The sequence below is a fragment of the Patagioenas fasciata genome, chromosome 1, assembly GCF_037038585.1.
Source record: "Patagioenas fasciata isolate bPatFas1 chromosome 1, bPatFas1.hap1, whole genome shotgun sequence".
NCBI lineage: Eukaryota > Metazoa > Chordata > Aves > Columbiformes > Columbidae > Patagioenas > Patagioenas fasciata.
The window spans coordinates 144,232,506-144,254,971 of record NC_092520.1 but is presented as its reverse complement, the minus strand read 5'-3'; the positions used below and the strand labels follow the sequence as shown (position 1 = coordinate 144,254,971).

At 41.8% G+C, this 22,466-nt stretch overlaps 1 protein-coding gene across 3 annotated transcripts in view; it reads left to right on the top strand.

The window, feature by feature from the left end:
• The window catches only part of LRP6 (LDL receptor related protein 6), a 127,202-nt gene extending 108,963 nt beyond the window's left edge, over positions 1–18,239 (top strand). For all 3 annotated transcript variants that reach the window (XM_065843302.2, XM_071816839.1, XM_071816841.1), the window contains 7 exons: positions 1,095–1,220; positions 2,551–2,787; positions 4,498–4,608; positions 7,573–7,803; positions 9,037–9,173; positions 10,366–10,463; positions 12,216–18,239. In XM_065843302.2, coding sequence (XP_065699374.1) covers positions 1,095–1,220; positions 2,551–2,787; positions 4,498–4,608; positions 7,573–7,803; positions 9,037–9,173; positions 10,366–10,463; positions 12,216–12,507 — 1,232 coding nt within the window. In that variant the 3' untranslated portion in view covers positions 12,508–18,239. The remainder of the gene's footprint in view (positions 1–1,094; positions 1,221–2,550; positions 2,788–4,497; positions 4,609–7,572; positions 7,804–9,036; positions 9,174–10,365; positions 10,464–12,215) is intronic.
• The last annotated feature ends 4,227 nt before the right edge of the window (positions 18,240–22,466 follow it).

Sequence of the window (22,466 nt, the reverse complement as noted above, 5' to 3'; positions counted from 1 at the left end):
CTTTAGTGATAGTCCCATACAGGCACCTGGCATTTGAGTGTTTGTAGGCAGAGTGGAAATGCCCTCTTATCCCTAGTAGAGAATTTTCTGGATTACAGCTGTGACACGCTAATGAATTGCTATTAGGTGTTTACTCCATTTAGACACACACAGTTCTAGTTCTCAGGGCCTGTTACTGACAGTGTTTTAATGGACTGCCTGCCTTGAAGGCAAAGTGAACAATTTTTGTTGGAGGTAATTTGTATCAAAAGTAAACGACAGAAGAGCAACATTGCATTGCACAAAGGAGTTGTGTATTAAATAAGAATTTATGTTGAACATGGCTTTCTGGTTTTGTGTTTTTCTGTTTACCAGGATATAGCCTTCCCCCCTACACTTGCTTGAAACGATGGGAGTTCGATGGTTAAAGCTGTGGAGCTGCCATCATCCTGGAGGAAATAGGCCGAGTTAATAGGCGGTGGTGCATGCCTTGGAGAAACATGTAGAAAAATGTCTGGGGATGTTTAATTAAAGCATCAGTGCAGACTACTACTAGTTTTGTTTGCTATTAATCTCAGTACATCTGTCAGGAGTTCCAAGAGAAGTATGTTGTCCTTATTAAACATTAAAATGAAGAGACATATTTATCTAGAGCACGTTAATTTGAGTTTCAGAGACAGCGTGGAAGCTTCAGAATTCATAAATTAGAAAAGTTTACTTTTTTTAATGGTGTTTGGTAGAGAAAATGAGGTGTGGAATCCAAGGCATCTTTTTGTATTACTAATGCTGCTATTTTTGCTGCAGAACTAATTTTACCTCACACAAGAAGCCAAATGCTTTTAGAGCTGTTTACTGTATTAGTAGACCCCATGGCATGATTCTCACAATGGTTCCGATCACAGACAATTATTGATGTGCGTGATAATTATTGATGCGTGCAAAGGGAAAAAAATGCACACAACAAAATACAACTTTTTCAGAATTGCTTTTAGTAGTGCTCTCCCCAGGGGGAAGGAAGTAATGGAGTCCTGTGAGCCCTTAGAAATCACTGAATGATCAGAAAAGACGTGGGGATTTCTTTTCAGAACCTGTCTTTCTTATTTTTAAAATCACAGGACAACATCCTTGTTCTCAAGATAACGGTGGCTGCTCGCACATTTGCATCGTGAAGGGTGATGGCACCACCCGCTGCTCTTGCCCCATCCACCTTGTTCTGCTGCAGGATGAGCTGTCCTGCGGAGGTAAGTCCTTTCCGTGCTCTGTGTGCGCTGTCTGTCTGGTTTTGGGGGTGGCTGCTGAGCAGCAAGAATGTGACAGTGCACCAGGTGCTGTTATGGGCTTTTACATGCTTCCACCCCCAGCTAAATCTGCAAGTATTGAAAAAGAGTAAGAGAAGAGTAAAAATTCAATAGTTGACTGTTGAACAAGGATTTCTGTTCACCCTTTCTACTTAAGACCACTGAATTATTTCAACCTGATTTTTTATTTGTATAATTTTTTTAAAAAGTTTTTGCTGTTACTCTGTATGTTTGCCTTCTTCAAATAGTGGTAGATGCTCACATTCTGACTTATTACACCATGTCCGTGCCATTTTATTTGCTGTCCTCCTTAAACTCACCCTGTGTGTGTCTTTCTGAACTGCAATCCCAGAAGTGTGAGTTGCCTTCTCTGTGGTGCTACGACCACTGTTGCCTACACCCTGGTGTCTCCAAGGGTGGGGTGGAACTGGGGGAGAGGAGAAACACTTTGGTGCGTGGGTCTCTTTGTGCCACCGTACTGAATGGATTTATTATGCAATCTTCTCGCCATCAAGGCGACGTGTGGTCTCACAATGGAACAAGAGCTAACATAATCCAGATATTTTCTCAGAGCAAGTTTAATACTAGGCCAAAAAGTCGGGGGGGAGGAAAGGGGGTTTAAAAAAGAGGAAAAAAATCCACACTTACTTACTGCATGAGATTAACAGTTACTGTAGTAAATGTTAAATAACAGCTAACAGCTGTGTTGAGATAGCACGACTTGACTAGATGGAGCAGTTTTTTGTCGTTTTAGACGACTTTTGAACAGAGCAGTCAAGGGCACATAACTAGACATTGAGTCACAGTGCATCAGTCTGCAGCACATTACATGCTTTTAACGTTTTCTATACAATGACTGTTGAACATTAAAAAGAAAAAGCAAGCCGTTGGTCATGTATACAGTGCTGTAAAAAAGTGTATTGACTTTAAATGAAGACTTTTGAAGACCTCCTAAGAGAAGGGTGTAAGAAGCTGAAATGGGAAGAGAAGAAAATAGTTGTGTTTTGGGTGTGCATGTTTTTCTGTTCCTCTTATTCTTGGTCTAATGAGCCTCCACCAGCTTGAGCCTGCACCAGTCACCTGGGGCTCTAGATCTGCACAAGTGACTGCAGAGGCAGTGGTGGTGGAAGTTACCTTATGACATGGCAGGTTTATCAACCGCTTGATAAATTATAGCAACTGAGCTCTTCTTGTCCTTACCTGTCCTGATCTGCTGTTTGTTCACGTGGAATGTTAATTTTTGCTTCTTTGCTTGTTTGCTTTTTTTTTTAAGAACCACCAACATGCTCGCCTCAGCAGTTCACCTGTTTCACAGGTGAGATTGACTGCATCCCGGTGGCCTGGCGCTGCGATGGTTTCACTGAATGTGAAGACCACAGTGATGAAAAGAACTGCCCAGTGTGCTCAGACACCCAGTTCCAGTGTGAAAGTGGACAGTGCATAGAAAGTGCCCTTAGGTGCAATGGAGAAGCAAATTGCCAGGACAATTCAGATGAGAAGAACTGTGAAGGTACAAAGGCCCTTTCAGAGTGTGATGAAAACAAAACTATCATGAGGACACTATGATAGATACCAAAGTTGTTGCTGAGTAGGATTTTGAAGGATCTGAGGATGGCTAGTTTTTACACTGATCTGTTGAATGGGAAATTATTTCACAACTCTGCACTATTATTTCTCAGCCTGTGAGACAGAAATAACACTGATCTCTTGCACAGTGATTTTAAGCTCCATATGTGAAAAGTACCATTAAAAAGATGATATATTTTTAACCTTTAAAAATCTGATAACTTGGAGTGCATTGCAAAGTGGAGCAAATCCTAGTTTTTTGTGTACCTTGTCCCAAGTAAAGATCTTGGAATTATTATAATACCTGAAGAAAATTAATTTAAGCTTTTGTGAGTGACAGATAGGTAAGATTCCTGGAGACCTGCTCTTCCTATAGAGCACATCAAAAGAGAGTATTTAAGCCATGATTACAGAGGGAGGTGCCAACACAACAAGAATTAGGTTTTTTAAATTTTTGAATGGACGGGTTATTCTGGTGAAATCTGAACTATCCCACCACTGTACAACGTAAAACAGGAGCAAGCTCCCCACTTCCTCACTGTGCAAGTAGTGAGGAGTTGTAGGGGCAATTTGTGAGCTTGAAAGGATGCCTCTTCTCCATATCCTTTCAGTACATTTTACTTCTTTGTAAAGACTGTCTAAGGGTCTTGAATCAAGGCTGAATTTCTTTCCGAAAAATGTGCTTCAGCTCAAACAAAAATATACAGACCAATGCAGAAATTCCTGTGTGATGAAAGATATTTTAACCAGATGAGATACTGACATCTGAAAATACGTGGTGTAAGTTAGCATTCCAGTTGCCATCCGGCAACTGAAGGTATCAGACCAGGGGTTGTTTATCACCTTCAAAGTGACCCTGTTATTCAGAGTATTCAAGTTGATTACAGATCAGAAGAGCCTTTAGTTTAACTTAATTCAACTGAAGTCAGAAAGAATTTCTGGTTTTATGAGAAACAGGAGACAAAAAATATGTGTAAACAACAGCAGCCAGCACCTTGCCTGCAGCACCTTTTTTCCCAAAGTGGTAGTTTATTTTTTGAGTGTACTGGCAAAGCTCCAGTTTTATCTTCTGTCTTTCATTGGAGTTTAAAAACATAATGTCAGGTGAAATATATTGTCCCATGATCAAGGAGTTTTCTGGTTTACAGGAAGTGCACAAGGGCATTGAGAAACCACATTTATTTTTCTTAAACAATTTTATCATCATGGTTTGGCAGATTTATTTTTAATAACTTAATTCTTCTCTCTTATATTACAGTAAATGCTTAGAGTTGCGTATTCTTATAGTAATTTTGCAATAACCGTATCCTGGCATAAGTGGCTGTGTTCCCAGTGAACTTCTGCTTCCGGGTTATTTTTAGTCAAGGCAACTTTATCTTGTAGCGTTCTTACTGTAAATAAGTAGGCAGTAAGGACCAGGTACACCTCTGTGCAAACCCTCAAAAGAAAACTGAATCTCTTTTACTGCATGGTTGGCATTAAGGACTTTTGTATGCCACCAGCTACCTCAAGAAATGAATCTAGCAGCAGGCTAAGCTCTCCCAAGATACTCCTGATTGTGTACTTTGTTGTCTTGGGGTTTTTTAATAATTTTAAAGAGTAGAAGTCTTTGATACTGACTTCTGGTGTGTGTGGGGGGGGGGTCTCTTTCCAGTGCTTTGTTTAAACGATCAGTTCCGCTGTGCCAGCGGTCAGTGCATTGGGAAAAGCAAGAAGTGTGACCACAACCTGGACTGCAGTGACAGCTCAGATGAGCAAGGATGCTGTAAGTATAAAACCTGAGACTAGATTGCAGCATCAAAAATTTGTTTCATACCTTTTTTATGACTTAGATTTTATTCTACCAACCAGACTGAATTAATTGTTCACAAAATGGATGCTCCTGTTCATAACTGTTGTCATGCCATTAATGCAAAATGTGGTGGAAGAGGAATAACAAAAATAACTAGTATTCGGAACAAGTAGTATCTGAGGCAGAGCAGGATAGTAATTTTTCCACTTATAATTTAAATGTTTGAAAGAAATAAAAGGTTTGTTTTACTGTAACTTGTTAGTATGCTGCGATGGTGCAGTATAAGAAATCTTTCTAGCAGCATGAGCCTTTTATATATAAGCACTCTGCTTCATGGTTTTCTGATCCCGAGAATTAATAGCTGGTGCTTTTAGAATCAGAGGAGCACTCTGTTTACAGAATAAACCTTCTAAAATTTCCTTTGTATCTTGAAAAGATGTAATTCTGAGCTTGATTTATGGTTTGTAACATGTGATATCCCCTACCTTGAAATCTCCAGGGCTGTGCAAGAAAATCACTGCCTTTAAAATTCCAACTGTAAAGTTCATTTACACTGTTGGTGCTTTAAAATAAGTTGCAAACAGAATCATAGAATGGTTTGGTTTGGAAGGAACCTCAAAGATCATCTAATTCTACCCCCTTTTCCATGGGCAGGGACACCTTCCACTAGACCAGGTTGCTGAAAGCCTCATCCAACCTGGCCTTGAACACTTCTGGGATTGGGGCATCCGCAGCTTCTCTGGGCAGCTTGTTCCAGTGTCTCACCATGCTCACGATGAATAATTTCTTCCTTATATCTAAAACAAATCTACCCTCTTTCAGTTTAAATCCATTACCCCTTATTCTGTTACTACTACATGCCCTTGTAAAAAGTCAAACTCCAGCTTTCTTGTAGGGCCCCTTTAGGTACTGAAAGGTTTTTATAAGGTCTTCCCAGAGCCTTCTCTTCTCCAGGCTGAGCAACTCAACTCTTTTAGCCTCTCTTCGTAGGAAAGGTGCTCCATCCTCTGATCATCTTCATGGCCCTCCTTTGGACTTGTTCCAACAGGTCTCTGTCCTCCTTATATTGGGGTACCCAGAACTGGATGCAGGACTTCAGGTGCAACTTCATGAGAGCAGAGGGGCAGAATCACCTCCCTCGACCTAGCCATCACAGTTCTTTTGATGCAGACCAGGATACTATTTGCCTTCCGATCTGCAAGCTCACATTGCTGGCTTGTGTTGAGCTTCAACCAACAGCCCCAAGTCTTTCTCCTCAGGGCTGCCCTCATTTCATTCTCTGCCCAGCCTGTATCTGTGCTTGCAATTGCCCAAACCCACATGCATGGCCTTGCTGTTGGCCTTGTTGAACTTCATGGTGTTAGCATGGACCCACCTCTCAAGCCTGTCAAGGTCCCTCTGGATGTCATCCCTTCCCTCCAGTGTGTTGACCACACCACACAGCTTGATGTTGTTGGCAAACTTGCTGGGAGTGCACTCAGTTCCACTGTCCATGTCGCTGACAAAGATTTTAAACAGCACCGCTCCCAATACTGACCCCCAAGGAACCCCATGTGTCACTGGTCTCTACCTGGACATTGAGCCACTGACTGCAACTCTCTGAGTGTGACCATCCAGCCTATTCCTTATCTACTTAGTGGTCCACCTGTCAGATCCATATCTCTCTGACTTAGGGACAAGGTTGTCCTGTTGGGACAGTGTCAAATGCTTTGTGTAAGTCTGGATAGGGACATCTCTTCTTGTATTAGAGATCCATGTATCACGGTTGACACACACGTAACTTGAAAATGCAAAGCCCTAGTTGGATCCTTGGTCTTAAGAAGGAATAATAGGAGATGTTCTGTTGTGCTACGAAGTTATTAGTGACATTATCACAGACATGTACAGTTATCTTTACTATAGTTCATATATTTTCTGGCTTTGTAACAGAGGATGGAAAATTAGCCCACCCAGAGTAAGATTGCAGTTGTCACTGTCCCTCTTCCAGTATGATCAGAAGCCTGTTTACTTATCTCTGTAGACTGTGACAAGCTGGTTAAGTGTGGGTTTGGTGTTCAGGGAGAAGAAAATGTGTTGAGGAAAAGACTTTCAGTAATGGATAAGATGTAAAACACTGACTGGAACAGGAAGATACTTTAAAGTCTCCTTTTCTTGTCAAATTCATGAAGCGCAGGCAGGGGGTTGTCAGTTATTCCCAGAAATGTCATTGCTTAGAATTGGTATTGTAGGGAAAGCCACTCATTTTGGCTGTTGAATAATCATTTCAGATACAGATTCCTCACAGGGATGGCACCTCTAAAGCTGATGCTCAGCTATATCTGTAACCATCAGTGTGGAGTAGGCTAGGTAGTTTAATAAATAGCAGCAAACCCAAAATTCATCATTGGTGCATCACCTCAACTGTTCAGCATAAGTGAATGTTACACAGTTGAGAAAAGAAGGTGCCATTCTGTTACACTGGGTGATAAACTCGGTGCTTATGTGATGAGGTGCAATGTGAAATGTAGTTGCCATTGTCTTTAATGACAAGCAAAAGCATAACTGGAGTCCCCAGCACCGTACCCTCTGGAGTTATGACTGCAGGTCTTGTTCCTTCAGTTCAAGGATAGCACTACCTGTCAGCACGAAGCAAGATCAGGACCTTGGTTCATCAAGCCCCCTGCACACGCATGTACTGTTCATTTCCTGTCATTTGTGATTCAAAAACTTCTCTGCATGTGTGGAGATCATCTTGTGTGCAGGTAGCCCTCACAGACACTTAGACTCTTTAAACAGACCTGTCCCAGTGTCCATTTGTTCCTAACATATATTAATTTGAAAGCTGTCTGCCTACAGAAGAGGAGGTTTTTATTTTTCCTGTGTGGATGTCAGGAAAACTGAGGGTATATGAAGCTATTGGATTAATTTACATGGTCTGGTTTTCCTTTTTCCTTTTAGACACAACAGAGGAACCTGCGCCACAGCCCAACAACACAATAGGCTCCATCATTGGTGTGATCCTGACAGTTTTTGTGGTTGGAGCAATGTACTTCATCTGCCAGAGAGTACTGTGCCCACGCATGAAGGGAGATGGGGAAACAATGACCAATGATTATGTGGTGCATGGACCAGCCTCTGTACCTCTTGGTTATGTGCCTCACCCAAGCTCTTTGTCAGGGTCTCTTCCTGGTGAGTAAATGGTGTGATCCTTGTCCTGCTCTTTGGCACCACATAGCTGTAGCTAAGCATACATAGATATCTGTTCCCGGTGCATCACTCTTGGAAGCTGCTGGAAACCAGGATTGTTAAGGCTAACTGCCATCCTTAATAATAATAATGAACTGTTATTTTACCTATGCACGAGCATTTAGATACTTGGCAGAACTGTGTATCAAATAAATGCAAATATAGTGGGAATTGTCATCTTTTGCTGCTAAAGAAACCTATTATAGCATCAGCAAGGTATCACAACAGTACACACTGAAGTTACGCTGAGTTATAGTAATGAGACTTTAAACATCATGTAATTATTCTTATTAGATTTGTAGACTGGGTTTGTATGCGTGTGAAACTTCTTGTAAAGTCTGTACTGACCAGCAATAACTGTGGTCTCGGCTTATTTTGTTTGATGGTGAAGTTTCCAACGCCAATCTAAGTGCATGATGTTACTGCTCTTTCGAAAGTGAGACTTAACCTCAGTGTTGTACTTCATTCATATGCATTGCTTCTGTATATACTGATTAAATATGTACTGTAACATGTGGCTTTGGATCCAGCAGTTTCCAGTCAGAACACAGAGGTTCTGTGTGGCTGTTACAGGGTTAAAATAGTGCACCAAATTTCTTCGCTTTTTGTAATAACCTGCTTTCATAAAGAGAATCTTTGAACAGTATTTCCACCATTATTTTGAGCACGGGGGCAGACCTCTGCATTTCTCACTTGGACTCTCTGCCGGGTTGCTTCAGTCCAGTAGCACAAGCTCACTTAACAGTGTGGAAATTAAAGAACAGAAACCCTCTCTTCTCCTGCACAAATTTCAGTTGCTCAGTTGAGGTAGTCAGAGTCAGTTTCATGTTCTATTCTGAGGCATAGAAATAGTGTCTGAATGCCTGTTCTCTCAAGTCTTTTCCAGCCATTCAAGTGAAAGAAATCTGTTTCTCTTCACAGAGGTCTAGTATAGCCCAGTGCCAAGTCCTCCAGTTAAGTGACTGATACACAAACCCAACATATTTATTCCCTGACAGTCTGCATTCCAGTTGTCCATCAGGGAGCACCGAATTTGCTATTAATACCAAGAAGATTAATTTTGCTTTTAGGAGTTGTGCTTATACTGCTTTTATCCTCTACATTATTTTTTAAGCTTTCTTTTCTCTGTTTGCTTCAAAGAATTTAATACTGACATATGTCTTTGTTCTTCTTCAGGGATGTCTCGAGGTAAATCTGTGATCAGCTCCCTCAGCATTATGGGAGGGAGCAGTGGGCCACCCTATGACAGGGCCCATGTCACTGGAGCTTCTTCCAGTAGTTCTTCAAGTACCAAAGGCACTTACTTTCCTCCAGTAAGTCATTCTATTATTCATAGACCTTTAACAGCTTTCAGAGAAGTGCTGGTGTCTTTGTGAAGATAATTAATTGACAGATGAATGTTTTGTTTTAGATTTCTAGCCTAATAAACATGTTTGAATATGGAAGAAGTGATTTTGAAAAGGAAGGGAGAGAAGATTGTCTTCTTCAAAAACAGTATAGGAGTTTTCTATTAATTTTAAAAAGTTGTGAGAGAGCTCAGTGCCAGAAAAAGATGTTAGATTGAATGTCAAGGGAGATGAAAAAATCCCTATGAATGCTGAGCAGCTCTGGTAGAGGCATTTCCTTTCATTATACTCTGCCATCTGCCTCTGGAGGTAAGATGATGGTTGATTCTGTATAGACCTTTCAAGGAATTAAAATGAAGTTTCGTGTCATGTATCTTGCCAAGTGACAGATAAATAAAAAAGTGTCTTGCAACTCCATAGCATTCCTCTAGTTACAAATGGGCAGCATGCTGCACTAGATGTTCTATAAAAGTTGGTACCAGCCCTAGAGGGCTCCCTGTCTCTTTACTTCTAACATCAGTGATTGTTGTTTTATTTATTTTTATAAGAAGCCCACCAAACCACTATGGAGTGTTAAAGAGTTATGTGCTCGGTCAGCACAGGCTGAAATCTTCACCTGTTTGGTTTTGATTCCAAGAATCAACCCATCATGTTATGACTTGAAACTAATCAAAATACTGTTTGCAGAAAGAACATGCCTGTATAGGGAATCAGTGCTTGACTTGGACAGCACGCTGCAAATATTATAAAGAGCATCATACTTGGGGACTGCAAGCTAGCAGGAGCAGACATCTGCCAGTTTGCCTAGGGCGGTGGTATCCCTAGTGACAATCTAGTATTGAACAGCTAGCTTCAACTTTACTTTTCAGTGCTGGGTATGTCAAAATAGCAACAGCAGTCAGTATTTTTTGAGAAAAGCTTAGTAACAGCTTCTGTGGAAATGGTAACAAGCAGTGTTTCCAATGATTGTTAAAGAACTGGGGAATAAACAGGAGAAAAATTCTGTTTGTTGAGAGAAGCTATGTATGGAGTTCTTAACTTAAGGTTCCTATTAAACAGTGCTAGGAAGAAATTCATAACCTGATGTTTTCCTGATTCTCCTTCATATGTTTTCTTTTTTTAAAACTATGACTTTATTCTTTTTTTTTTCCCCCCTTAGATTTTAAACCCACCACCTTCACCAGCTACCGAACGTTCACATTATACCATGGAATTTGGTTATTCTTCAAACAGCCCATCCACTCATAGATCCTACAGGTAATAATTATTACAATAGCTTCTGTCAGGTTCAAAGCAGTTGATGTAGAAAATGCAGAATAAAGACAGCCTCTGCTCCGTAAGAACTGCAATCAAAGGCCCTAATTCTGCAAACACTAAAACAGGTGCTTAAATGGGTTCACATGTATCGTGTCACTGAAGTGTGCATGTAAGTGCAGCAGTTTTTGAGGTAAATCATAAAGTGGGTTAGTGGTACACCTCTCGGGTATATTGCTTTAGGGGGAATGACAACATGCATTGCAAAATTAGCTAAATATGAAAGGAAATCTAGTGCCGTAATAACTCTGAGATAAAAATACTTACCTTGGAATGAACCCTGCCTTGTTTTGGGCTTCTGTCATAAATAATTTGTTACATGATTCTCAGAAATGATAGGCAAACACCATATGGAGGAAAGTTGTCAATATAAAGGCTAGTAGGTCAGAAGTAACATTAATATTATGGCCTAGATAAAGCACAGAAATTCTAATTTGACATATTAAGGGTTAATATCTGAAAAAGGTTAATAACATTTTGTCTGTTTTCTCTGACTGATATTTATGGGCATGCAAGCTTTATCTCTATTTACTTGAATGTATCTTTCTCACCTTCCCTCTAAGATGCTATTTAGAGTTCATTATTTTGTGACTCATTACTAAAAATAAATAAAGACAGACCTCCTACCCAAGGACATAAATGTTCCCCTCCCAAATCACTAGTAGGTCTGGTCAATGAGAAGAGAGCACTGTATTTGTCTGCTGAAAGAAATGCCTTCCTAACACAAAGCCTTTGGGGGGCTTTTGGATAATGAGGTCTCTGGGGCTGAAAAGACATCTCTTCTCCATTAGCAGAAAATATGGCCTCTGTTGTGCAGAAGGTCAGACCAGATGTTTATAATGGTCGCTTGCAGCCATATGAAAAATCTTTTAAAATGATGAGTAGCTTTCTAATGAAATAAACTCAAAATGTGGCACTGGCATGAATCACATTGCTCACTGGTTAGCTGGTGTGACTTTAAGTATTACAAATGGTATTAGGAATATAGCATAGGGTTGAATGTTCTTTGGAATGCTCCCCCATCCCAAAAATAAACCCTGGACTTTCTGCTTCTGATCTTTCTGTCTTTCTTAATGTTCTGACTTGAATATTGAGGAGCTGCATCCCCATCCACCCCCAGCAACTGATTTTGGTGCTGGTAATTGTAACTACCAAGCACCTCCCTTTCTGATTTGTTTTCTTTAAACTATCTTGGGTTCATTTTAAAAGTTATTTTGTGGTAGCAGCCTTTGGGATTTCCATCCCAGTTACTGCTCTGACAGTGAATGTGCCAGGTGATGTTCACTCTCCCTGTTTGGGCTTGGAAGTTAGCAGCCATAAACTGGATGGTGGAAACAGAATGCCTTCTTCATATAATTACAACATAGCTATCGTCCCCTCTATCTGTGCCCTTCCAGTCCCACTGTCTTAGGAGCAACTTCTACCTGAGCTAAGGCTATAGGGAGCATTTTGTTGGTAGGTAATTAATAATTAGTATTCCAGTGGATGCTGTAGCGCAGAGATAGGCCTTCTGCAGGGGAGTTAGTGAGTCTGCGGCGTTGGAGGGAGGAGAGTGTGATGCTGTGTCTCTGCTGCGGAGAGTCTGACCCGCTCTCCAATCCCACCTTTGCTTATCTGCTTGTTCGCAAGTGCATCACCCGAAACGCACGGTCATTTTATATGCTGACGCTTTTCCCATAATTCTCCCCACCACAGCTACAGGCCTTACAGCTACCGGCATTTTGCACCTCCCACGACGCCCTGCAGCACGGATGTCTGCGACAGTGACTATGCCCCAAGCCGAAGGGTCACGGCAGCGACGGCCAAGGGCTACACTAGTGACTTGAACTATGATTCCGAGCCCGTCCCCCCGCCGCCCACTCCTCGCAGCCAGTACCTGTCAGCGGAGGAGAACTATGAAAGCTGCCCGCCCTCCCCCTACACAGAGCGGAGCTACTCCCACCACCTCTACCCGCCGCCACCGTCCCCCTGCACGGACTCCTCATGAGGGGTAGCCCCCCCGCCCCGATATCTGCCTCCGCCGTGAAAAGTGTAAATACGAAATGTTCTATTGGGGAGGGGGGAGGGGGCTCTTGGCAAGGGAGGAGGTAGGACAGTGTACAGTTAAATGTTATTAAATGGGGTGGAGGAATACTGAAGATATTTGTACAGAAGAAAAAAAAAGGATATTTATATATTTTCTTAAAACAGCAGCTGCTGCTTGTGCCATAAGAAGAAAAAATTTTTGTATAAAAGAACCCAGACATTTGTACAAAAAGTTTTTATTTTTGCAAATGGAACATAAAAACATGCCTTAATCCAGTGAAGTGACTGAGCACATAAGGGAGCGGAAGGACCGGGATGTGTTACTTGTCCAGCGAGGTGAGATAAGGGGTTTGTCAATACCAAAAATGTTTAAAGTAATTAATAATAAAGAAGTCTGTCTCAGAGCAGCATACCATAGATACTTGGAAGTAGCCAAATAACCTCTATGTTAACTAGAGAGGGCCAGCAACTACAGTTAAACTTGAAAATGCAGTCAGGACAGATATTAACCTTACACAAAGGGCTTTGTTTTCTACAGGAATACAGCAATCGTAGCAGTGAATCCAGAAAAAATAATCACTTTTTAAAATTAATACACCTCTGTTTTTCCTTAATGCATATACCAAACTAGAATGTTTAGAGCTCCCTCCTTGCTTCTGGAATTTCAATTATTTTTGTTGGGTATATTTTAAAGTTTGCTTTTTTTCTCCAGTTTAGCTTTTCCCATCTCTTCTGCATCCTTTCGTCCTGCCCATGTCACTTTAAATCATGATATCCTTATTTAAATTACTGCTAGAACTGGGCTGCTGTAAATTCTTTTGTTCTCCTAACTAGCATTGTCGTGCAGTGATTATCGTGCTATACATTACCTTCTTCATTTTACCAGCACAGTAGGATTCTGTTTTGTACCAGGTCAGTACGATTTTCACGTAATTGACAAGGGTAATATGCATATACCTGAATGATTTTTAGTCCCTTAAAAAAGAAAACCTTATTTTGACCTAGTGCCCACAAAATGTCGAATATTTTTATACCACATATAATATAGACAGCATATTTATAAACGATGAATTTAACCGTGGATAGTTAGTTTTACTGTAAATGAATAATATATCCTTGCAGTACTTTCAGTGTATGTTGATATCACAGTATACAAATCATATATATAAATATATATATATATTATTTTTCCTAGTAAGGAAGCATTTAACTTTCAGTGGAGCAACTGTCCATAAAAGAAAGATAGGTTTTGATCATTAGAAGGGGTTCCCGTGCTGTATTAACTGCTCGTGATTTCTTTGTGTTAGGTAAAGCCAGTTTTTCTCAGTATGATTTTGACATACCTCCTCTTTTGCGTGGTGTGAGTTTAATACTTTAGTATTAACCGCTGTGAATGTCAAATTTTAAGATATTCTTAACCAAACCATTTTATATTTGCATCTCTATTTTTGTATATTATCATATTTAGCCCCTTCTCCTATCAGCCTCACCATGGTGATTTTGACAGGGAGAGTATATAATCAAGTGAAAACATTTATTTGTGTAGGTTGAGGGGCAACCTTGGATATTATTAACTCCTCTTTGACTCCAGTGCAGTAATTTGGATTTGCTTTGACTGTGGTGGAGCTCACAGTGTACCTGATCTTAAGGACGGCATTATGCGTTTGCACCTGCCGGTGACATCGAATACAACTTGAAGGTGCTCGCTGCCTTCAAAGACTGGCCCTCTGAGTCTTCTGTCTCAAAACAAAGGTCCTGAGGAGCTTCTGCCTCCTAGTCTTTGGGTGTAACAACTCTTCAGAGGTGCCATTCAGGTTTTGTTGTTCTCTGTTGCTTGTTTCCCAGCCAGTTTCAACTAAAAGAGAAATGACCTGAAAATGTAGCATGGGCGCTAAGTCATGCTATTGACAGAATTCATGACATGGAATTCTTCCTAGTGCTGCTGTGCATCTGGAGTACTAGAGCCTCGTTTGGTTTCAGCTCCATGGAAAACCGTGGCATTTGGGATTCCAGCTGTAATAAAGGGTCTTTTCAGTACTCCAGTCTACCTGAGGAAACTTCTAAAAGCCTTGGGTGGTCACCAGGCTATTGCAGTTGATCTCTGGCATACTAAGGGGTTTTTTTGCCCAGCTTCACTCTAGGTATCTAGCAATTGTGGTAGCTGTTCTTCTGGCTCTTCCTTGCTGGTGAAGAAGCTTGTTTGTGTTCTCCAGCAGGTTGGATGTTGAGGAGGGTATTGTGAACTATAAGGGAACTCAAAACCATTTATATGAAGGGGGGGAGGGCGGGTGTGTCAAGGCTGGCACGCCAATTGGAATAGAAACTTCTCTGTTGTTTACATTTTTTCATGTGCAGCATTCTGTGTGGGGTTCACATGTGGAAACTTGCACTAATGAACTCAGAAGAATATTGCATTGTTGTATCTCAGTCCAAGTGCTTGTACTGCGATGGCAATGGTCTCTTCTTGCAAAATACTTTTTTCAGTGTGCCAATTTCTGTTTGAAAAACTCTAAGGTGGTTGAGCTTAAGGAGTGGTATCCTCTTTCTGGTGTGGTTGGGCTGCCTCGCTGAGGCTTGCTCTTGGAGGGAACTTCCTGCAGGTAAATTCCTAAGTGTGTTAATTACAGCAAGTGTTCTTCAGAAGAAAAATGTCCTCTGCATATGGATGATGCTGCCTGCCTTCTGCACTAGCTTGTGTCTGTCCGTAACTCATCTGAAGTCTATGGGGTGGACATAGGATTCAGTGTAGGATTTGACCAAGGCTGATACACTTGTTTCAGTTTGTGCATCAGAGATTTTGAATAATCTGCTTCTGAGAGGTTCACATGGAGAAAGGAAAAGTGGACAGACTATGATTTTCCACTGAAGACAACCAGCATAGGGAGAAGGCTGTTTCTCATCTGGACTAACCAAAGAATTTATCTACTGGGAAGCTGTGATCTGCTTTTGTAGGTACATGTATTTTCCAAGTAAACCTAGAGTAAAATCTTGAAAGAGTTGATGATCTGTGAAGTTCCTCTTAGGCAGTTCTCCAAATTACAAATGCGTTGATGCAACTAGTATGTGCACCTGACACATTCCCAGTGGATAAACCATAGATTGGCTGAATCCTCTCCACCACTGAGCCAGTCATGATTCATATTCTCTCCTTCCCTCAGTGAGGATCAGGCTTTCTCCTGCTTCTCAAGTTGACTGTGATGTTGATAACACACACGTGTCAATTCAGGAGATTGCTAAAATGGGTTTGTGGTGTTAGTGTCGAAGTCTCTCATCGATGTAAATGAAAGCACAAATGTCCTTATCTTACAGCATCAGGTACACAAAGTGAAGCATTAGCACGAGTACTTGTTGTGCACTTTTTCCTCTGTGTAGGCATCTGGGAGGTGTTTATAGCTGACTGTCTGGCAATGGAAATGGCTCATGTGCTCAATCAGGAAAGGATCAGTTCTTTATACTTATTTAAAAAAAAAAAAAATCAAATCAAAAAGGACATTGCAGCATAATTTGTTGAAAAATAACCTTTGCATGTTCAGCAGGAACTTAGCATGCTTAAATGGCACCATTAATGAGACTTAATCTTGCATTTAAAAATTATACCTTACATGTCATGTACTGTATGCATTTTATACCTCCCTGAGGAGTACTTCTTATTTCTCCATTGCTTTTGGACACCAGGATATTTATTTGAAAGGAACTTAGGATAAATGGAACATGCACATAACATTTGCATTTGAAATAGAGTGGTTTCCATGAATATAAATTTGTTCAACCTGTGCACATACATTAAATGAAATATTTACAGTAATGCAAAATATGCAAATGAGCCAGTTGCTATCAAAGGGTTCATTTTGCTGTGAGTTGTAACTTTCAGTATTGTAAATTCCAGATTACTGTCATAACGTTTTTCCCCCCATGTGCATGTACACGTATCTTTGATAATGTGAATTTATTCAAAGCTAATAATTTTCTCTCGTGTGCATACGCATTCACATGCCCCCCTGTTGACAGAGTCAGCCTTGCTGCCCATTGCAGTGCTAATGTTGGATGCTGTCTCATGTGAGCTGGACTGCTTTTGGCCAGCTTGTAGGACAGACGACAGAATATTTGTTATTTTAAACCTGAAGAGCTTGTGTTCTATCATACCAGACAGGAGAGGAAGCACTTTTTTTTTTTTTTAATACTGTTCCCTTACTTTTGGGGTCCATTTTGCAGATGAGTAAAACTTTTCTGAAGGTACATACAAATCAATATGCTGTAGTCTTAGCATAATTATGAAGAAAATTGCACCTAAGCTGCTTGACGTGGCAGGTGCTACAATCTACTGCAAGCGAAGATTGGTGCAGAAAATCCCTGTTAATTGACTAATGGACTTTGGTGTCCTGTCTCCAGTTGTGCATTGCTTCTCTGTTTATTGTAGCTTCATTGAATGAGTTAATTGGTGAGTCTATAACACAGATTCATTTGTTTTACCTTAAAGTAGTTAAGCCTATGGTAAGATGATGAAAGGGCCACCATCTTGAACAATGAGTATTTCCATTCCTTACTGCTTGGCAAATCTCCTTGAATTCATTTATTACTGCCATTCTAGGGGGAACTGCTTGAACTACAGAACTCTCTGGTGTCACGCATGCTGTTAACCAAATGACTTCGTAAAAGTATCTCTTAAGAAATAATCAGTCACTTTTTTCCCTGACATTTCTGTCTTGAGCATGTTTGTTACGGACAGAATCTGCATTTGAACGTGTACTGTGCGTGTAGCAGATACTACTTGTACAACAAAAAAAAAAGCTGGTTCATTGGGTGCAAAACTAAGTTGAACATTATTATTCACAAATTGCTGTCTTTTAGCCATGAGATTTTTTTTAATTGCATTGTGGCGGTGGGGTTACTGTTTGAAAATTAACTTTTAGCTTAATCAGCTGGTGACACGTACACCTTGAAAATAAGTTAGGAATTAACTAATACCTTGAAAATTTCCTAAAAGTAGGAAAGTAAAATACCATAGTGATACAAAATCAGCAATTCTATTTCCATCTTTAAAAAGGGCGGCTCAGCATATGCCAGCATAGCATTTTTAGGGACTGGGTGATCCACCCCAAAACTGGGCAGGGTCCATATTTGATTTGGGACACGGTTGTCTTGGCGGCAGCAACAGCAGCAGCAGCAGCGTGATTGGCGAGCAGGGTTGTTCCCCTCTTCTAAATGAACAAGGAGCAGCTTTGAAGTCCTGATTAAAATGGCTGTAGCCTTAAGCCAGGCAGTTAGGAGTCAGCAAGGGAAAATGAAAGTATCTTTTTGTAAAGAGGATACCACCAGGCTTAAGCTGAACTAACCTTGTTTGCAAGTGAAGGATCTGGTGCTGCTTTCAGACTTTTAATATTTTCTTTTGTTTTGTTTTTGTTTGTTCTTTTTTGTAAGCTTTAATCACTGTTTGTCATTGTCTTAAAAGCCAGCTGGTGTCTCTTGTTCATCAACTTTGGTACGATGGTGCTTTGCAAGGATGTATTTATATTATAATGACCAACATTTGGTCAGCCCTATTCACTCATTCACTAACTTTTTTTGTAAAATAAAGTGCTTTACTTGTAAGGTGTATATAAACCTTGTACAAAAATCCTTTCCAATTATTACTATAAACCAAGTTGTAACAAATGAAATGTTGATTTTTATAATAAAACTAAGAGTGAAAAAGGAGGGGGTACTCTTCCTTTTATTATTATTTCAGCATCTGGAGGAATGGTAATTAAAGGTAAAAGTCCATGTGTGTCTTTGCTCTCCATAAAAGCCAGAATGTGCTCAGTTTTCTGTTGCTGTAGGCAAACTCTGCAAACCTTCATGCATTTGCCCAAGACACACAGTTGACTTCAAGCAGTTCTGTTGATCAGTGCCACTGGATACACTTTAAAGCTGAAAGTCTCCATTGTTGATCACTTTTAGGTTAGTTTACAGGATAACAGAAGCCAGACAATTTTACCAAATGAATCCTTATCAGACTAGAGATGCCTGGTAATTATTTTGGAGACTGCTGGTCCTTAAATCTGTATTGAAATGTTTGTGAAGAGAGAAGTGTTTAACTTCAAAATGTAAAAGCAATTCCCACCCCCCAGGCCCTCATACTATTGCTGTAAAAAGAAACTGGTTAGGAAGCAGCTCTGAATTTATAAGCTCAGTACAGGAATTCCTGCTCTACTTGGATCCACTGGTTGTGGAAAAAGATACGGCTTTGTATTGATGTGGATCCAGCTAGACTAAGATTCTTTTACAGCTGCAGTTTTCCTACACGGAGGCACAGACAAGCCACGTATCACTGCCCACGTCAGTAAAAGAGAGCCTTACATTTATCAGTCTCACAAAATGTAAAAATAGACGCTACTCATGCTGAGCTAGTGTGCCATGCTTATTTTGTGTCAAGATCCTATATTTATTCTACCTTGGAGAATGAGCCGTTAGTCTGGAACTGCTGCGTGCTGCGTTTTTCTCAAAAAATACCGGCTGTGAATTGCTGCTAGGCTACAGAAGGCTCAACAACTTTTTTTTAGTTATTATTATTTTAAACGATGGTGACTACCTTTCTACAGAGTGTGCAGATGTAATATGGTAGAAGTTTGTATATAGCATTCATGTTTTTTTGCATTCCCTGAATCTCGGTCTTTTCCAGATACAGCTGTTAAGCATCAAGGTACATCTCAAATGTCGTTCTTCGAAGTGCATACCAGAGAGGCGATATGGATGGACACCACAAAGGGCAGGATCAGCCCTATCAACAAGGCACTTGAGTTAAATCTAAAAAAAAAAAAAAAAAAACAATACTCTTTAGAGGGCGAGCATAGCTCAGGGAACAGAAGTTGTGTTTCAGCTGCAGCTTCACCATGTGTCTTATTTGTGCCAGTTATCAAGGCCTCTGGAGATGGCAGAGCTGCTGAAATCGTGTTTACCAGGCACCAAGGGGCAACAGGCAAAGTAAGGGGCACTGGGGTATTTTTCATCATTTAAAAAATACTCCCTGCCTGTCTGAGAAAAGATTGACCACTTGGAAGTCTGAAAATAATCTCTCTTCTTTTCCGATTCTCTGTCTTCCCTTGCACGTGTGCACACAAGCAGAGGTGACTCGCAAGCGCTGGAACCCTGCCATTTGTTTTTATACTGGAGGAGGGATAACACACTGCCTCTTTGTTTTGGTAGGTAGAAGAATGCTTCATTAAGAACATAAAAGATGAGATATTTTTTTAATCTGCCGGTACTGGCAGCACTTCGCTAAGAAGGTGAGAATGCAAAATCACATGCTTGTTCCTGAACAGGAACTGCTGAACGTGTTTGACCTGTTTTTGTGGAGCAGATTTTGTACCTAGCTGAGTGAAGTCTGCGTGGGACTCACAGGATGTTTGGTAGAACTGCCTACGAAAAGCAGGCACCTCACAAGGGGAAGTTTTGCCTTCCATCAAACCTGCTGTGTATGCGGCTGCTCTTCCTGCATCCCTTTTCCTGGTGCATCAGGCTGGGAACATAAGATGTATGTTGCTGGGCTCAGTCACTTTTAAAAAGGTAAAATAATAACAGAAAAACTCATTTTGCCTGTAGAAGCAGTCTGGGTAAGTAATCTTTACCTTGCCCTTTTTCACTACAAGATGTATGGCAACTAAATGCAAACTCCCAGTTTACAGGAAAGATTGGGAGCTGCTGGCCCTCTCCTGCTTGCACCCTCTGTTGCATAAAGGAACTGCTTACTAGGAATGGTCTGATGTCTTGGGATGCCTGCCTTGGTGTGGCACAGCTGGGATCTTGCCCCAGCTCTGCTTTCACAGCAAGATACGTTTTCTGTGCAGTTAAGGGGAATGCTCTGCAGAAACTACAGTTTGTTTCTCTCAGGACATGTAAAGAGTATCGTTTGGGTCTGAGGAGATGGAAAGATTTCATGTGGTGTTTTCTGTTTGTCAGTGTTGCCAAAATCCTTGGCCCTGTGTCCTTGCCAAGAAACCCATTCCTACCTTAACGCGCAGCACACATGGCTGGAGAGGAATGACTAAGTGACCCACCAACAAGCTCCCCCTGCATTACCCTCAGCAACATGTTTCGAACTGGTGATTGCTGCTGATGGTTTGATGGATGAAGGGCAACAGGCAGCTCTGATGGCTACTGGGGTGCTGAGAGTCTGTGGTGAAGCAGCTGGGCTGTCCCAGGAGGAAAGCCCAGGAGCCTTCACATGTAGCTCAGGTGCTGTGAGAGCTCCTCCTGGTTTCATGGGCCTGTTTCCCTTGCAGGGAAAGAAGAGCAGGAAAACATCGCTTATATGGGCAGAGAGGCTGGAAGGACTGTGAGGAGAGAGGTGTGATGAGGGTGTAGTGGTTGTGCTCTGGGCTCTTTGTTCCTCTGCGAGGATGCACATGGGGGAAATTGGGAAAGCAGAGCATAAAGACATATAAAGGATGCAGGGTGTAGGGTAGGAAGGGACCTGGGAGCATGGGGCAATAAGAAGAAAGGACAGTGTTATAGGTGGCCTTCTGAAGTCATTCAGGAACACGGCAATAGCTCCTCACCAGAACAACCATGCCTAGCTGGCATGGCAGGGACTGCTGGGGGAATAACCCAGCAGAGCGGAGAAATTAATAGTTCGGGGCAAAGAGCTGGAGGAGTCTGACTAAAAAGCACGGAGCCCTGTGTTTTCTGTACCCTATCTGTGCTGGGAATTAAGAATCATTAAGGGGCCTGACTCCTGTGGGGCCAGGCAAGATCAGTTAAGGAGGGAGCAGGGGAGGCAATTTGAGAGGCCTTTCCCACCATCTCACTTACACCCCCAGTACTCTGGCAGGGAGGAGAGAATGAACGTGGGAGAACAGGAGGCATAACCACCACCCTGTCCCTGCCTTGCCCTTTGTATGGGATGAGAGTGGGGAAGAAGGGGCATGCTGGAGAAGCCAAGAGCATTCGCTTGCATTTACACCCATAGGAAAAGAATGATGGGAATAAAGAAGTAAAAGGGAGTCACCGGCTATGTGACAGAGGGTGGGAGAGGAAGATGCTAGGGCTGACCAGGTCCAGCACTGGATAAAGCCTTGTAGAGACTGTGGCCATTGTGAGCCATTTACTGATTTTGTGTCCTTAGAGATGTGCTCTGTTTTTCCCTGCCTCTGTTTAGTCTTTAAAGTGGGAAGAGAAAACACCCATGGAAGAAAAAGACTCTTTAGAAGCGAAGCTGGAGAAACCCCGGTGCTGTTGGTTCCTCTCTCCCCTCTGGCAAAGGTACCAGCACATGGGAGAGTGGGGAAAGGCAGCACTACGGCTGAGAGAGCCGGTGACAATAACATGGTGAGATAAGCTGTTTGCTGCTCAGGCCTTCCTTGACGTAGCTCCCAAGGAGCCAGCCATGCCACTTTTGTCCTGAACAGCAGAGCAGCCATAAAGAAATTAGCGTCGTGGCTTGGTGAGGCAGAAAACGTGGCAGCCCTGGGCTGCTTCATGAGACTATAAGGGCTTCCTGGTGGGGGTGATCCCTCTCCTGCGCTGCCCTGACTGCATTTTTCAGCAGTGAGGAACTATCGTGCCAGTGTTCTGGGGCTGGCTGGAGAGCAGCAGGCGAGCTGAAGGAGGAGGTGGTGATAGAGGTGATGCAGCACAAATTGGCTCAGGCACCCCAGCGTGCCAAGAGCCCTTTGCCCTCCTGTACACTTGCTGAATCCCAGGGGAAGGGTTATAAATTCTCCTGTGTGCTGTGCTTGTGTATGGGCTCTTTCCTGACTTGCACCTCCCCTGGTTCTCCTTACGTGGAGTGCCTAATGAAAACCACACCTTGGCCTCCGAGGGCATTTTGTGTACTTTTGTGGCTCATTCCTTAACTGAGGCCACCATTCTCCTCACTGTGAACTGGCGCTTGGTTGCTGTGGAAATGAGTGTAGTGTTGCTGACATGTCGATTTAACTTCAGACG